The following is a 17031-nucleotide window of genomic DNA, read 5'->3' on the forward strand; positions in this document are numbered from 1 at the left end:
AAAAAGAGAAAAAAAAGCACCAGATGTTCCAAATGTTCCCAACAGCTGATAACCGGTTTGGTATGTCAGGGCTTGAGCTGAGATAGGACATTAACCAGTGGTTAATTATTATTCATGAAAAGCTTGCAGTACTGTGGTCCTAAAATAGTATTAGTAAGTGTCATTTGTTTAAAGGTGTGATTTGTAAGAATATTTCATTATAAATATTTTTTTTAAATGTCAAATTCAAACATCAAAAGAACTGGAAGAAGCAGTTTTTCAATGTTATATTTTAATAAATGGATCCTTTGTGGATGGAGCAAATTTTACTGAAATACCACTTTGTACCTCTGGGTGAGACATGACTCACCAAAATGTCTGGGATACAAAAAACTGGCACCCAATAGGACTAAAATCAGATGCAGAACTTGTAGCTTTTATTCTGGATTACTAAGTAAAAAATGGATACTAGCTCTTTTGCCATATTTGCAGTAAGCTCCTTGCTCACTGCTCATGACATATCCTCCCCTGCACCTAAATCATGAAATGATTCCCTGGATTGATCTGATCCCACTCCACTGTAGGACTGGTTCTCAGGCAAATAAAAAAGTCTTCCATATAAGCTGGGCATGGAAGAAGATTTCATACATTCTTCTTTCACTGACTTCTGTGAAAAGCAGGAATTCTGAGATCGATGGCAGGTACAGCAGAGCCATACTCTGCAATGAAATCTATAGCTCTCTGTTGCATGTGATTAGGAAATGCATGGAAACGCGATCAGTATTGAATATCATACAGGTGCTGAACCCAGCTGAAATGTAGCTCCAGCAGGTCCAACATGATACACATGCAATGGAGCTGTAAGCTGCACGTCGGTATGTGTGTGTGTGTGTTTAACATGTTAAAACTGGCGAGATGACACAAGAGTCAGGGTTCAAAGGTCAAGTAGAGTCAAACCAGGTAGACGATTGGCTGATCAGGTCTCAGTGTAATGACTAATCAATGGTTGAATGCATTAGCCTAATCTAATGGGCCAGGTGGGAGAAGACAACGCTAGACGCATGGAACACATGATTGAGCACAACATGCAGCAGAGATGCAATCAATAACACATGGAGTGGTCTAACCCCATGGGGAGGGGGTTCCACTTCTGGAACAACCTGCTCCACAGCCATTTAGGACGCGCTCTATGGGGTTTGTGTGCATGTGTATGTAGGTAAACATGTATGGTTGGTTGCTTAGGGGAGGACAGAAAAGGAACCAAGCAGTATTAGTCCTATTGATTGGATTATGAAATGAAATGAGGGAAATCAACACCTTTTGTTTCTGACCAGCACCCTCACACATCTCAGTGAGCAGATACTATTTGTTTCTATTCTGATAAGAGAAAATTATGTCAAAGGCAGAATAAATAAGAACAAGGTAACTGTACTGAAAAAAAGGGGTAAAAAAACATAGATAAACACAACCGTGAAACGAAGGAAATGAATCCATTCAGCTTAAACAATCAGAGGAAGGAGATGTGAGCTCCTTCATATTTAGTGTTTGGAGAAAAAGCACTCTCTCCTGTATGTCTCTTGACCTTCCTCATCATTTGAGATGAGTTTTATGTGAACCTGTTTGTGGGTTAAAAGCATAGCTGGGCTCTTAGGTAGTACTCAGTACATTACAGAGGTCACTCACATCCCCAACCCCTAGTTTAAATGCAAAGAATTTAATGCTGAATAACAATAAATCTAAAAAAGGAATATAATTAAACAATGACATTCATTAAATAAAGAAGAAGAAAGGCTTTAACAAACTCTTAATTAGTTTGCAGCTACCAAAAAGGTGGTAAACACTGATCTACTTACAAGTAAAGATTCACGTTGTTAAAAAAAAAAAAGAAAAAAAAAAAGAGATGACAAGTTAGGGACAAGAGCCAGTCAGAGCAGAGGACAAGTCTGGGTCAATACTTGCAGCATATACTGCTGACAATGCACTGCTCAACACACACTGTGCACACACCTTTTCACATGCACATGTACACAAAAGATACAGAGATATCAGTCCAATCAGTCAGCCCATGTCAATATTTCAAGAAAAAGACAGAAAAAATGTATGAAAGCATTTTACATAAGAAAAATGCAGATGTTACTGTTACAGACTGAACTTCAAGTACCATCTGTTTACAGGAGAAAAAGTAAACCTAGATGTTTCCCACTGACATTCCATGTAGGAGAACCTTTTCAAACCAGAATAAGTACAAATCTAAAGACTATTAAAGAATTTTGGTATTCTGTGCTTTCACTGTCTTAGTATTGGCTCAAACTAAAATTCTAATTAAATTTAAATTAAACTAATTTCAATTCGTTATTTTTAATTCTGATTAAAAAAAACTGTCATTTATTTTTTCTTTTGTTGTCATTCATTTAACTTAATTTATAGATGAATTAGCTGATGAATTTCTTTTCTTGTTTGAAAGTGGAATCACATTAACGACGTGTGCCAATCAAACAAATATATAGTTTTTTGTTTCTTTTATTGTGATTAAATCAAATAGATCAACTACAGTAGGTGTCAGGGTAGAGAGGGATGCAGAAGAACAAAAAAAATATCAGATTATTGATTTAGTGTGTAATAGAGACATGAAAGCATGTGGATTATACAGTGTGTGTTAACAGTACAACTCCAACCAATGCCAATATTATATTAATTTTATTTGTATAACATAAAACTGGGTGACACAGACATGTCTTTATGAAATAAATCAATGGATAAAAAATATGTCATGTTTTGTTTTGTTCTGTTTTGTAAATGAAGCCGACATTTTGTACCTAATGGAAGAAAAAAACCTACAAAGTGAAATCGAGGCTTATTGTGAACCAATCTAGACACTGATAGTGACATTTTTTCCATGGACATTAAACCGTGCAAACAAGTGTTACTTCTTAAATGACAAGTTAATGGAGACACCCTTTTGCCACTTTAATTAATTTATCAACAGAAGATGGATGGGTATATATCTTCATTAATAATTAAGCACCTTTTCCAAGATAAATCAAATACCTCTGAGGTGTGGAAGGATGGACAATGCAAAACATCTGAAGACATCATCTTGGTCTCGAGGAGAATTAGATGGACATTCTAAACTCTTGAATGCTTTGTTGTTTATTTAATAAATTAATCATAAAGATAATTAGCAGCTAAAGCAATAAAGATGATAATCAGCCACAGCCATCTTGAATGTGTGCATCCATGAATACCAGCATGGAAAATCTGGTGACAGCTAGGTTAATCATGTTAAAGCCATGCAGTTCTTACATGCTGTAATCTGGGATTGTATACTTTTTTTTTCCTTATTTAATTTGTTGTGTGTGTGTTTTTAGATTATGGTAAAGAGAAGTCTGTGATAGGGGCCTCTCCATCTTTGAAATGAATTAGCGTGTGGTGCCTTATTGAGTGAGGCTCAGCGTTTAAGTGAAACTGATGAGAGATGTGTGTGCAGCGACGACTGGGCTATAAGTATGTGGCTGGGGTCACAGGTTAATCCCTATTGATTTACTCCACCGTCTGCATATAGCTGCACAGGAAGACAAGAGAGGAGAGGAGAGGCCTGCCCTACCAGCTATCAGGGAGAACAAATGCAGAAAAAAAATCATCACACACATCTTCACTTTTATGCAAATACACACATATATTATGTGAGAGGATGCTAAAGAGGGTATGAACAAGAAAATTAAGCATTATTTAATCTCTAAATAGATAGTTTAACACCTCTACTTAGACAGACTGCAGATCGTGACCTCAGTATTAGTGAGAGATATGATCATCGGTTTCATATGATTAAGGACACTTGCCCCCATTAAAAAAAAAAAAAAACTCTAGATGAGCGAGGCATGGTTACTGGAAAGCTGGTTTTACTTGGAAAAATATTTGCAAGCACATTTATAATTATGGTGACAGGTTTAAATGCTACCTACAAATCTGAAATCGCAGCGACCCCCCCCCTTCACAGACCACCAGGAGAAACCCAAATAATACTTCAGTCAAGCTGTATTTATAAACAACCTCGGTACAATCTCATCCCACAGGAGGACAGGTGAAATATTACATTAATATGAACAACTATTAATAATAACCCCCCTTTCTCCCCCAACTCTCACCCCATTGCTCCTTCCCTCTCCATCTCTATCTCTCTCCCTCTCTCTGTCTCTCCGCCTCTAATCCTATCATGCGGGCAATAAGTGTATGCACCATGAGCACATTTAATTTCTGCGGTTGGTTTTCAGCGAGCCCAGAGGTGAGCCTTAATAAGGATCAATGGCACTTTATCTGGGACAGCACCCACTTCACAGCATGCAAATTACACAGCAACCCTTAAAAAAAGAAATGGATTTAATTAAAAAATGTAGAACCACGGGCTCTGGAAATTCAATTAAAGGATTTATGCAAAGGTTGGCTAGCTTTTTGTGTTGCAGTTCCTGCTTATATAATGAGCTTTTCATATTAAAAATCAATAGGTAATCTGGGCTAGGGGATCGGCTGCTTATGTACATTTTTGAAATCAATTTGAAAAATAGTCCATCAGCTCTGTGTCACAACAAAGAGGGGGGGAGTAGTGTGCGTGTGTGTGTGTGTCAAGTTGTGAGGGTCAATAGCAAGAAAGGAGAACCACTGGATGGGTGAGAAAAGGGTGATGGGTTACAGATTTCTCCCTTTTGAGGGTTACAGGAGAAAAGCTTTGAAGCTCTAAAGGTAAGAGGGACAGAGGCTGAAGGAGGCAATGTGGAAGAGTAGAGGGTAAGTGGGTAAGGATGTCTCTCTGGCCAGGTCAGTTTCTGGCTCTTTGGCTTGTTCTGATCCCTTCTATTAGAGAGGGAGTCCCTTGGCAATGAGGGTCTAGCTGGTTCTGACCTGTAGCTCAGGGGTAATTTAGCCCAGCCCCAACTCAGACTCAGTCCAGACTCAGACAGCTCTGGCTGGGGAGACGTCCTAATGGCCTCCCTGAGGTGTCTGGAGCTGGAAGAGCTGAGATGATACGTCTGTGGCTTGAAGTAATGCTTCTTCTCTAAAAATTCTTAGTTTGTGACAGAAAGACAAAATGAGGCAGAGCATATGTACACTGAGTGTGCAGACAGAAAACCTTAGTTTGCAGAAACAAGCAAAAATGTAAAAAGTTTGTTAAAAATGTCCATCCTCCTCAATGCTGCCTGTTTTTAATAAGGATATTGTTCATGCCTCTTTCACACTTGTGTTATATAACTGTACGCAGGCACGAGGAGTGAATGACTGACTGCATACAGTAGCAGACTGTCAGCATTTGATTGGTTCTTTATTGATCCAGACACACTTTCCATCACATCAACTCATCCACAATAAACCATTTACACAGTTTCCCTGTGCAATGGACCATATAACCAGGCCTTGGGCCATCTTTGTTCACCCACTTTGTGTGCGTGTGTGTTTGTGGTTGTGTGCATGTCTAAGTGTATGTGTGTTTTCTTAATGAAATGGTATCTCTGTGGACAATAATCCCAGTAACAAGATTGGCAGGAACACACATGTCAATACAGCAAAATGGGACTGTATGCTTTTATCCATCCCTACACCAACACATCTTTCTCTTCTTAGTTCCCTCTCCGGGTCTCCATCTCTCTCCCCTCCTGTCTCCCTGTCTTTTCTATACATTGTACAGCAGCTCAGCAGGAAATGTCTGGCAGGAATATCTCACTGATTTTATCTGCTTCTTCAAATGTGATCCAAAACATGGCCTGTAAAGGAAATCTGTGAATCATCAGAGGTTAACTTTGAGTGTGTGACCCTCATACCAATTGGCATAACGTGAAATAATCTGTCTGCACAACTGAGGAGAAACCTACAGTGTTTCCAGTCAAGCAGGAGCTGACCTCCTCCTGTGTAGCTCCTAATCATCCAAGGGGACTCTATTACAACAGCCTGGCAGCTCATCTAACCCCGCACAGGAGAAGGGGAGGGCTTGTGGGGAGACTGGGACCTCTGCTCCTTTTTTCTTTCCACATGGCTGAGCAGCACACACACATACACACACTGTGCTGAGGTGTACAGCAAAGCTTCTGCATCTGTGGGTTACATCAGACAGGAGATAGAGCATCTGACCTTATGTCTGTCTGCAAGAGAGAAACTGATACCGTGGCTGCTGTGCTTCACTGTAGGTCTGTTGTACAGTATGGTAATGCTGATGTCTCTCTTCCAGGAGATGTCTCTGGGTTTAACCCCTGGGGTGCAGGACTGAGCTCCTGATCAGAGCAGGAAAGGCTCAACAGAGGAAGCAATGGTAGTCCCAAATCTCCTGCCTGAACCGCTGTTTCTCTAAGGCAGCCCTGTCTGCTGGTGCCTGGTCAAAAGTTCAGCCTGTGCATATGTAAAAAGGTGGCTGGGTGCCCGAGGCAGGATCCTGGGTAAAATAATCACACTAAAACACTAGGAAGCATGGGACAAGGCAAGAGCGCTGATGAAACCAGCCCCTGGGGGAACTGAGGTGTCTGATTGGACCAGAAGAGCTTCTTAGGAGTGCCCACAGCACCTCCCTTCTCGTCATCCATTATAGCGAATGATGAGGTACTGGAGCCGCTGCCCACACTGATCTCCATTCAGCTCAGCACTGTCCGTGCCTATAGTTAAGGTATAGATTAGATGAGTATAGGCTGAGGCCAGCTGCTCAGAGCCTGAGGGTACTCTGATCTTGAGGGAGCAATCAGTCAGTCAACAAAATGTCAGAGGGTCAGCGATCCAGCATGACAGCATGGTGACGACTTCACAAAGGTTACAGCACAACTAATAACTGCAACAGTCACTGAAATTGTGTGCTGATTGAATGCGAATCCAGACTTTTGGTTCAAAGACTACAACACATTAATGATCTCAAACGGCCTCAATATGAATCAGCTGAGATCTGCAGTAATCAACATTTGAGTGTTAGATTGCCACAACTAGATTACAAAACAAAGATTATTTTTTTCAATCCAGCTCTTAGGTCTTTTTCTCACACTCACATCACTGCAGGCCACATCATTCAATACCGATAATCACACCAAGCGACACAGGGAAAACTCCCACTCTAAACACACTGAATTAAAAAAGGAAAGAAAAAAAAAGAAAGAAAGCAAAAAAAAAAACAGGAGTTAAGAGGCCTGGTTGCAAAATCTCTAAGTAGATCAAGGCACAGGGAGGGGAACATGATGTTAGTGAGAGATAGTTTGCCTGATTAAAATGTCATGGCTCTTTATAGATGTCTTTCTCAACTCAGCAAAATGAAATCAGCTCTGTACATCAGTAGCAAAGTGGGCTGAGCTCTCTGCTAATAGAGAAGTTTCTTTCTCTTAAGACGAATCCTTCACACAAAGAATTGAGGAAGTGAAAATACATTTTAGTAATATATAAATGAAATAAAGGATTAAAAAGATAAAAAATGAAGTGTAAAAATGATCAAATATGAACATGAAACTAAATTTAAAGAGGGAGGAAAGTACTGAATGACCAACTCTGGATCCTGACATGACATTTCATGGCTTTTATGGCAAACCATCAAATTACTGATTTAAGACCACTCCAGGTGTTTCAGTTGTCTCCATATTGTGTAACCCTGAGTGTGTTTCTTCATGTGTGTGTCTCTCCTTGCAGAGAAACTGTATATCACTCCACCTGTGCTCCTGTAAATCAAACCTGTGTTTTAAATGAGAGGCTGGTTATTTGCGCAAGAACACACATGGGGGCTTTGTGATTGTTTTTTGGAGTCGACATTCTGCTTATGTTTGCATCCCAGAACAATCTCCACGGATCCCGCAAGCGTACGCAAGCAATTAAAGCGATACCATCTTCATATCCCTGCAACCAATAACTGAAATAATATCACTGTTTTATTAAGCCCTTAATGTGGGGGTAGAAGGAGTGAGGAGTGGGATTTTAAAGAGGATACACTTTCAGGGGCCTTATCAAGCCCAGATTTAAATAAGAGCAAATGTTCAGCTTAAGGGTGTGCGTGTATATCTGTGTGCGTGAGGCTGTGTGTCTGTGTGTGGCCTTTATCAGACATGAATTTTAGCTAATCGCTGTGTCAGCACACCAGAATTTAATTACTAACTCTACCTTTGTCCTATAATATTTACAAACATCTACACTACGTTTAATTAACGACATGTGGAAAAGCCGCCACCCCGCTCCGCTAATTACATCTGCATGCTCACATCCAAAAAATTTAGCCCTTTTCTCTTCAACACAAAAAACACATAAGTCTCATCCACTCTTGGGTACATTTCCAAATCATGTAGTTAAAAAAAAACATTTTGGGGGGAGTTTTTTGAGACAGAATTAGTCAAACTAAAGAAACGATCAGTTTGTGCTGAGTGGTTCCTATCATCTCTCATCCTATGTCAAATGGCAGAGAGACAAATGACGGCCTGAGGCCCTGCGTCTGTCAAACATGATGGATCAGAACAACGCTTCACTAAAACCTCCACCAAGCTGCCTTTCAACACTTCACATTTTCACTTCAGCGCAAACACTAAACTGATAAAGTATGACGAACAGCTAATGGAAAGATGTAAGAGTCAAACTAAAGCATATATTACACTGCTATGGAGCCTAAAGGGTAGGGTGCTGCTATCCACTGAAAAGTCTTAGAGAGCACAGGACACAACACAGACTAGGATAAATCACCCTGCTGGATCTTATCAATCATATCCAGAGCCTGTGAAGAGGTTAACCTCACACACCTTATATCAGTTCTCTCACACACTCTCCCACGTATACACACAAATCATACAGTACTTTATTGTACAATAACATGCTGATGCATTGCTGGTTGAGCAACTTGCAGTGACTGATTCAATTTCACAGTACGAGTAAAGAGCTGGTCTGTCACGTTTCCTGTGAATTTTAGGTTTGGGCCACAATTTCCCTTCTATCTAATCTAAGTTTTCTTCAGGATGTTGAGCAGTGTGCAATGCATCCACACTCAGCATGCAAACACTGAGCCCGTTAAAGACAGTTTTACCCTGCAATATATCACATTATTCTGAACGTTTTCTTTACTTGAGGTTCAAGTTGGCAATGAGCCTGTTTTTAGCAGGAGTATATAGAAACTATCAAGTTAATATGTCATCACACCATAATAAGGATTTTTTTCTTATATTAAGTAGACTTGGTTCAGCTAGGAAGGTTGTTCCAGTGTTGCTCTGCTGGCAAGTTCTGCTTTTACTTTCTACTCCTGAAAAGTAGAAAGTAAAACCCCTGTGCTGTAGTTTCATTGTGGAGAATTGCTTGTAAAATATAGGGTACAGCTGTATCCCCTGCAGTAGTTCAGCAGACTTCCTTCAGCAGACAATGACCTTATATCTGCAGTTCTTCACACCCCCCACCCCCTTCCAAAAAAAAAAACAAAAAAAAAAAAACAGAAGCAGCAGGGTCCAGAAAATTCAACAACCGTCCCAGTGAAGTGTCAATTTTATTCTGGTTTTCCTGCTGCTCCTTTATTAAACCTAAATTAATTAAATAAATAAATCCTTAACAGTTTCTGATTTATCCTCTCAGACAGGTATTTGCACAACATGGTTGAGTCTCAGAACTTAGGACAAGCCATCTCAAATTATCTGGTAAAAGATTCTCCAGGTTGGCATGTATCATTAAAACATCTTTGACAGGAGACTTCTTATTTGAGTATCAGGAGTACTTGAATTGTGAAGTGCATTTACTGTGACGTGATAGTTGTGTTTCTCTAGATTTGGAATTTCATCTGAAGGGACATGAGAACCGTTTCGGAGTTAAATAAACAGCGACAGGAGGAAGAGGAAAACACACCGCAGAATATCTCTATCTATGAAAACCACACTCTCTTCCTAAGCCAAATGCACATCAACCCCTCTCCATCCTTTTCCTGTCCTCTTTTGCAGGAATGTGCCAAGACAAATACAGCTCCAGTAAGACTTCAGTCCCACACTCTATGCAAACACTTAACACTTTTATGAGTTTTTTCTTTCTTACCATAGACTTGGTGAAAGGTCTAGCAAGTGTAAAGAGAAAGGTCATCAGCCACCAGCTCCTGTGAATGGAAGTATACATCATGTTCCCAGGATGCAGTGCGTTGGAGGTCACACCATGAGGGGAAAGGCGCCGGTGGAGCTCGTTGCTGAAGAGGATGTTGCAGAGCTTGGCGCGGTTATAAGCCAGCATGGACCAGTAGTCCTTCTTTGGTGGAGACAACAAGGCCAAGTCCACCTTCCCACAAGAGTCTAACAGGTCTGTGAACCTGAAAGACAGTTCACATTAAGGATGCGAGTGAGTCCGAGTCGGCCTTTGTGAAGGCGTTCTACCAACAGATGTGTGGTACTGACTGAATACAAATCAAAGACGTGACATGATGTTCTTTAATTGCCTGCGACAGAGCTGTTAAACTCCAGATGTTTGACAAGGCCTCTTAAACATTACACTACTCGTGTTATTATGCAGTCACACAATACATAAGCACGAAAAACTACACACTGTGTGTTGTGTGTGTGTGTGGGAGAAAGAGAAGCGAGATCAGCTCCAAACCGGTGGAACACATTCTACATATTAATCCAGTCATTAGAAAACAACCAATCAAAATGTCACCTGGTTTCCTTGTTGTGATTTTACAAGCTCGCTGCCTCTTGTTTACTGTCGCCTTCCGCAACATCCTTGCTTGGCTAAATTACAACATCTGCAGGCTTTTCATTTCATGTGCTGCAACTTCATAACTACTTTAGCAAGTAGAGGTTGATAAATCAATTGCCTGAGTACCAAATGTGTCTTTTTTCCTTTTTAATGTTTTTTTTTTCAACATGACACATTAAAACTTTGTCTGATCCCAAATGAGTGAATCTTTGCAGGACCATTGTGATCCATGTGTTAGCTGATCTGATGATCCAAACATACCAACATAAAAAAAACAGAAACACACATAGTGAGAACATAGATAACAAAGGCAGAGCTGCAGCTAAGATCCATCAGTAGTAATTTCATTAGAGATACTACCTCCCCTTGTTTGACCAGATCTGATGCAGGGAAAGGAAAAGTAAACCAGTATTTGCTCAATTCCACACTAAGCCCCTGTGGTGGAAACTGATAAAGTGTCCAGCCATTACTTGCATGTCCATCTTTCCCATCCCTGTCCCTTCCAGGTCAATGCTTCACTAGAGGACAAGGAGCTTAGGGAATACAATATGCTGCCAGGTCAGGGTTCAGACACTGCTTGTGAGGGGAGGCTAAGTGAATAAATGGGAAATCAGCAGAAACTGTAAATAACACAAGCAAAAAAGGAAGCAACTTCAGTGAATGCAATATAGGTCTGGAATGAGGTGGACAGAATGGAAGATGTATTGAGAGATATTGTTTAAATTCACTCCTTTTTTCCTCCCTCTGGTCCGTGTTAGTGTGTAACTGACTCTCTATGGTCTTGCTTTAGCCCTCTTTGAAGGGGTTAATGCCACTACTGATTATAGAGGAGTGGAGGGAAGGTGAGGATGTATGTTAGGGAGGCAGAAAAGGAAAGAAGGGAACTGCCGAGACAGAGGGGAGCATCTGACTGGTCTCAGCTTTGGCAAAATGTACATCTTGTACACATTTTGTACTATTAAACACCACAAAAATGTGTCTTGAACCAAATGCTGTCAATGCTCACTTCACAACATACATTCTTAAAATAAGCTTTTTCATCAAGCTCTTCCTCTTATTTTTCCCCAAAACAATAAAGACCACAAGTGAATCTTGTTGGCAAGCCACAGCTCCAGTCCTTTCACATACATTATGACCCTCTGTACAACATAACTCATACAAGAACCCCTTGTGATACAGCTGTGGCTTGATCTGCTAGAATAACTCTGCATGTTCCCCTCGTCTCAGGTCAGTCTGCAGAGCTCCAATCAATCACTGCTCAGCTGTTTGACTGACTGAAGCCATGATCAATGCTGCACAACCTCAGACTGACTCTGAAACACATGGTTCAGGGTTTGGGTTCACAGATCACCGCAAGACATCATGCTTCTTTACTATGTGGCATGGAAACCACAAGCATGTAGAGTTGCTTGACAAAAAGAAAGACTTTTTAAAAAAGAAGGAAAAGAGGAGAAAAGAGGCTGAGTCAGGGGGTCAGACGGTAAGAAGCAGATACTTGATCAAAGTAAATTTTAGCTGATAAGTCCATCCATCATGCTGATGATACGTTGGATTCATAGTGACAGCGGGTAGAAGGAAATGAGTTTCAGTGAGTGAGGCTGTCATGTTTGACAATACGCAGTAAGTCTTATCTGTCAATTTGTCCTGAAAACTAGCCGGTGTAGCAGCTACAACAGCAAGAGTGGAGTTGAAGAGCCGGATGCTAGGCAGGGTAGTTGTGGGAGATTATTCCCTAAACTCTATCAGTCTGACTTTAATATGGCTTAACTGTGAATGCTGGGAATACAGGGTGGGTGACAGTGTAGCACTCACATTCAACAAGGGCAATGTTTGTTTTCCATTAAGACAACTTTGTACTGTTAAGGGATCCAACATTAGAAAACAGAGAAGATCAAACTGAATGTTATTGTCATTTTACTGCCCCAAACCACTAAGCTCCCTCCATCGTGTTTCACAGGTGGAATGAGGTTTTTAATAATTTCTGTAAAACATGTTTTGGCTCATTTGATCACAAGACATTGTCTCTGAGGTTTTGTGGAACTCTCAGAGGGTCTACAGCCAAGTTGTTTATCAGCTCTGCTAAATTTTACTAATTGGGAAAATGATTTAGCATGTTTGTAAGAATGCATCTACACTGGGCATAAGTTCCCTTGATTAATGCTTTATATAATTAAAACCTTCACAGGGTACCTTTAAGTTACTGAATATAGACCCATTAGTTGGGAAAAGGGTTTTCATTGGCTATTCTTAATAAGTAAGTAAATTTTATTTATACAGAACTTTTCAAGAGCAAGAGTCACAAAGTGCTTCACAATAAGAAAAACACATTAAGAGCCGAATAAATTAAAAAAACACAAATATAAAAACTTAAATTATAAACAAATAAGAAAATAATCAAATTGTGTCTACCGCATTAATTTACATGTCTTTTCTTAAGTAGTTAGAACAATACAACATGAAACAACCTGCCTAGTTATTATTCCTTACCTGTGGGACTCTGAGGAAACCACCACAACCCGGGCAGGGGCTGAACGTCGTAGGACATCCTGCAGGCACTGCACGAGGAGGAAGTGACCAAGATGGCAGATCTGAAAGGTGGACTCCAGGCCGTCTTCCGTCAGGGCCCAGGGCTGGGTGCACACCGCTGCATTACACACCAGAATGTGCAAGGGCCTATGGCAGGAGGAAAGCAGAAGTTAAACATGCTTTATCTATTACTGAGCCAAAAAAAAGAATGACAATGTACCAAAAAGAAGGGGATTTTGTATACCATATTAAGCTGAGGAAAAGCTAATGAGATATGTGGAGAAGTGAAAACAGAGAGAGGAAGCGGCGTATATTATTCCAGGGTGTGGTATATAGTTTAGAGGTCTACAGAGACACAGCATCAGTAATACTGATATGATGCAAAGCTTTCCAGTGCAGCTCCCCATAGCTACACAGGTACTGTAGATACTGACTACAGTTGGCTGGAATCCAAAAGCAGCAACACAGCGAAAAGCAATCTCAAACCATTTCAACACACACAGGTGGTGGAAGTAATGGGAGTTGAAAAAGGCTGTGTAATACTCCAAGTAACCAAATAACAGGCTAACCAGACAAAAGGAAACACACACAGAAGTCACAATATTTAAATAAACAGATTTTATTGTGAGGCCTCTAAAAACACCTGTGCTTAACTAAACTCTGACTTGTATTGGATTTCCATTTGGTGGGTGAGCGAGCGACTCTCCTCGCTCACGTGCCACAGAAAGGAGACTGCTGGTCAGGACAGCGAGAGATCCTTGTCGGTGACAGCGACGCTCCAGCGAGCTCAGAACCACAGTAACACAGCCGAACAATCCAAACACACCCCACCAATTTTTAATTTCTTCCATTAGAATTAATTATGAGGCCGAAGGCAATTTGTGTACCCTGTGTTTAAGACTGCCTACTGGATTAATTAAAAACTGGATGCTGGAAAATTAATGTGTGAATTGTTATGCCTTTCTATAATGAGCCATCCCATGCTATTACATAGTAGTGTACTGTACGATCACCTTCAGGCCTCTGAACACACAAGGTTCATTAAAGAGCACAAACCTAGGCACGAGTCAACTTAAAGAATGCCAACCTCAGCAGATTATCAACACACCAGCAGTGAGATATTTAAATTTTCATCCAAAATACAAGAAGGTGAGGAAGTCTAACTTAATGGTTTGGAAAGAAAAAGCATACATGTAGATAGACGACCTTTGTAACCTGATAAAACAAGATAAAGAAGTAAGTTGCTGCGATTTCAAGTTTTTGCCCAAAAATAGCCCTCTGCTTAAAGAAAAGCAAATCACATTCGTTGTTTTTGGCCCAGTGTCCCCCTATCTAATAGAGTGTGAAGTACAGTATCATTGTGCAACACAAGGCAAAACTCTTGGCTCGATCCCCAATGTGCTCGCTAGGGGCTTCGTAACAACACTACAGGCATGAACTCTTGACCTAACTTTTTAACCTTTCACTAAAGCTGTTATTCTAAACTAATCCTGATGCCAGCAGCACCTCTTAGGAATTAAAAGCTGTGACCTTATTCTGTGAAGACAGGAGGGCAAAAAAAACAGTATGTCACTCAAAGTGTATCACAAATTTACGATCAGAAACTCACATAACCAACTTTTCTCTGCTAAGGCCAGCAGAGAATTTCCCCCACGCAGCTCAGATGGGCCTCCGGTGAGTCTGCTCGTAATGTAAAAGGGCTGTTAATTCAACTGCCCACCAGTTAGTCCCTCTCTCATAAGCGCAGGTCTAATGAATGTCTTTAATAGGCCTATTGCCGTATACCACAGTCCCCTTCTCCACATTAAGACCTCACAACAGTGTGTGCACTGTGCAATCTCAGCGCTGGTCAAACGAGGGTGTTAACTACCAAACAGGGAGACATCGGTTTATATATTTACTTTAAATAACCCCCATGGGTATGACCCCTGACCTCATGGTAATGTAGGCCAGCAGGAAGAGATTGCCTGTGTGAGCTGGGCTCAGACTACTGGTCATTAACACCGCACTTTATTGGAAAGAGGAAAACAGGCAGCACACTTACAATATAGATACATAAACGCAGCTCATTTTGACCCAAAATTAAATCTGTAAACTAGAAGTGAACGACAGTAAAGTGTGAAAATATCAAGGCAAGAAAAAAGATGAAAGATTAGAGTGAGAACATACAGCATGTGTTAATTATGGAGCATTCAGTAGAAATTGTATTAGGGCTTTCTATCAGAACTGTCCTCCATCAATTACATCCCAATGAAATCTCACTGCATTCAACAATATCAATATCCAGGTAATTTCATTTCAAAGGACAAGCAATTAAAGCAGAATCGGGGTCAATGGAACACAAAGCAGCGTGAAAGCCACTGACTAAAGCACTTAAAAGCAGGAGAGTGAGAAACGAGGGAACGAAAAGAAAAAGACTCTGATTACATTTCACCTGTCAATGACACGCTGTGCACGTGTGTCAGAGAATGTGTTTACAAACCTGTGTTCGGGTGTGTGTGAGTCTGAGAACAGCATTGTCTGAGTGTGTCTGTGCATGTATGCACATACATGCGCGCGTTGTGTTTGTGGCTCCAGTGTGTGTTATGCCTGAAGACATACGTGCAGTAATAGAGTGGTGGTAGACTCAGACAGCTGCCCAGTGCCATTCACAGCTCAGAGCTCCCAGCCTCCACTCTGCTCTGTTCGCCTTCTGATGAGAATTAATGTACTCTGACGTCCCCTGGGAGTCCCCCACTCTCCCTCCAACAGCACGGCTAATGAAGAAATACAACCTTGCCAAAATACTGAAGTGGAGAGAGAGCGATACAGACAGAGACTAAGAGACAACATGAGAGACGGAGAAAGACAGAAAAAGTGCAGCAGATTTGTAGAAAGACAGATGAAGAAATAGCAGAACTGGGAGGGGAATTACAGGAACAGCAGAGTTAAAGAGACGCACATCTACTTCTGTGTATGAGTTGGGAGGGAACTATAGGACGAAGAGTGAGGGACGCCATCGTGAGGTTTGGCTGCGACCCAAGACACACGTTCTGGACGGCCATACCCTGCCCCGGGGCTGCTACAGGCTATGACTGCCCTGCCTCTCCCCAAGGGGCTCCCTTGACACCAACACCCTCCCCAAACACACACTCCTCTGTTTAGAGACCTGCAGGTGGATGAGCAGCATGGATGACAGAATTCATGACCCCAAAATAGCAACCGAACGACCGACCACTGGATGCAAGATGCATGCTGTAAATGCTGACAACAACAAAATAAGTGATAGAAAGTGTGTTTGGCCAATGTCAAGCAAATTGACACAAATACACACACCCACTCCTGTGACTCCTGTGGCCTTGTCCATATGGTGCCCATCAGATACATATTAAGATGTCCTTTAAGTATGGCATGATAGCAATGAAAATACAGACTGGACCTAAATGAGAGGCACTGTTTATGTCCCTGTTTTAGACATTACTTATTTATTTATTCCTGTAAATCCTTTTCTGAGTCAACTAAGATACAGTCATGATCTGTTAATTAGTTATTGGTTACATCAAAGACACTCTTGTCTAGTAAAAGATAACTTTGACCCGCCTTTTAAACCCATTTCACCAAGAAAATGTAAATTTTTAAAGTTTGCTGTCAGATGAAAGTAAAACTTTTGGAGAGGATGGAAAAAGTTGACCCTTAAAATTAATATTGTGGTTTATACTCACAGTTTCTTGGTCTTAAAAGACTCTGCAAACTCCCTGACGCTGCGGAGAGAAGCCAGGTTGCACATCATGGCCTCTACTCTTGCTTTATGCTGTTGAGACATAAAAAAAAAAGATTGTGACAACCATTAGAAAGAGCAAAGAAATTCCAAATAGATTTTGTCAACTGCCATTTTTC

General features: G+C 40.9%; 1 protein-coding gene across 2 annotated transcripts in view; it reads right to left on the reverse strand.

The window, feature by feature from the left end:
• The window catches only part of wwox (WW domain containing oxidoreductase), a 150191-nt gene that overhangs the window by 86668 nt on the left and 46492 nt on the right, over positions 1 to 17031 (reverse strand). For both annotated transcript variants that reach the window (XM_041997411.1, XM_041997413.1), the window contains exons 6-8: positions 16857 to 16945; positions 13117 to 13302; positions 9979 to 10243 (exon numbers count right to left, since the gene is read on the reverse strand). In XM_041997411.1, the coding sequence (XP_041853345.1) occupies positions 9979 to 10243; positions 13117 to 13302; positions 16857 to 16945 (540 nt within the window). The remainder of the gene's footprint in view (positions 1 to 9978; positions 10244 to 13116; positions 13303 to 16856; positions 16946 to 17031) is intronic.

This window comes from Melanotaenia boesemani, chromosome 10, assembly GCF_017639745.1.
Source record: "Melanotaenia boesemani isolate fMelBoe1 chromosome 10, fMelBoe1.pri, whole genome shotgun sequence".
NCBI lineage: Eukaryota > Metazoa > Chordata > Actinopteri > Atheriniformes > Melanotaeniidae > Melanotaenia > Melanotaenia boesemani.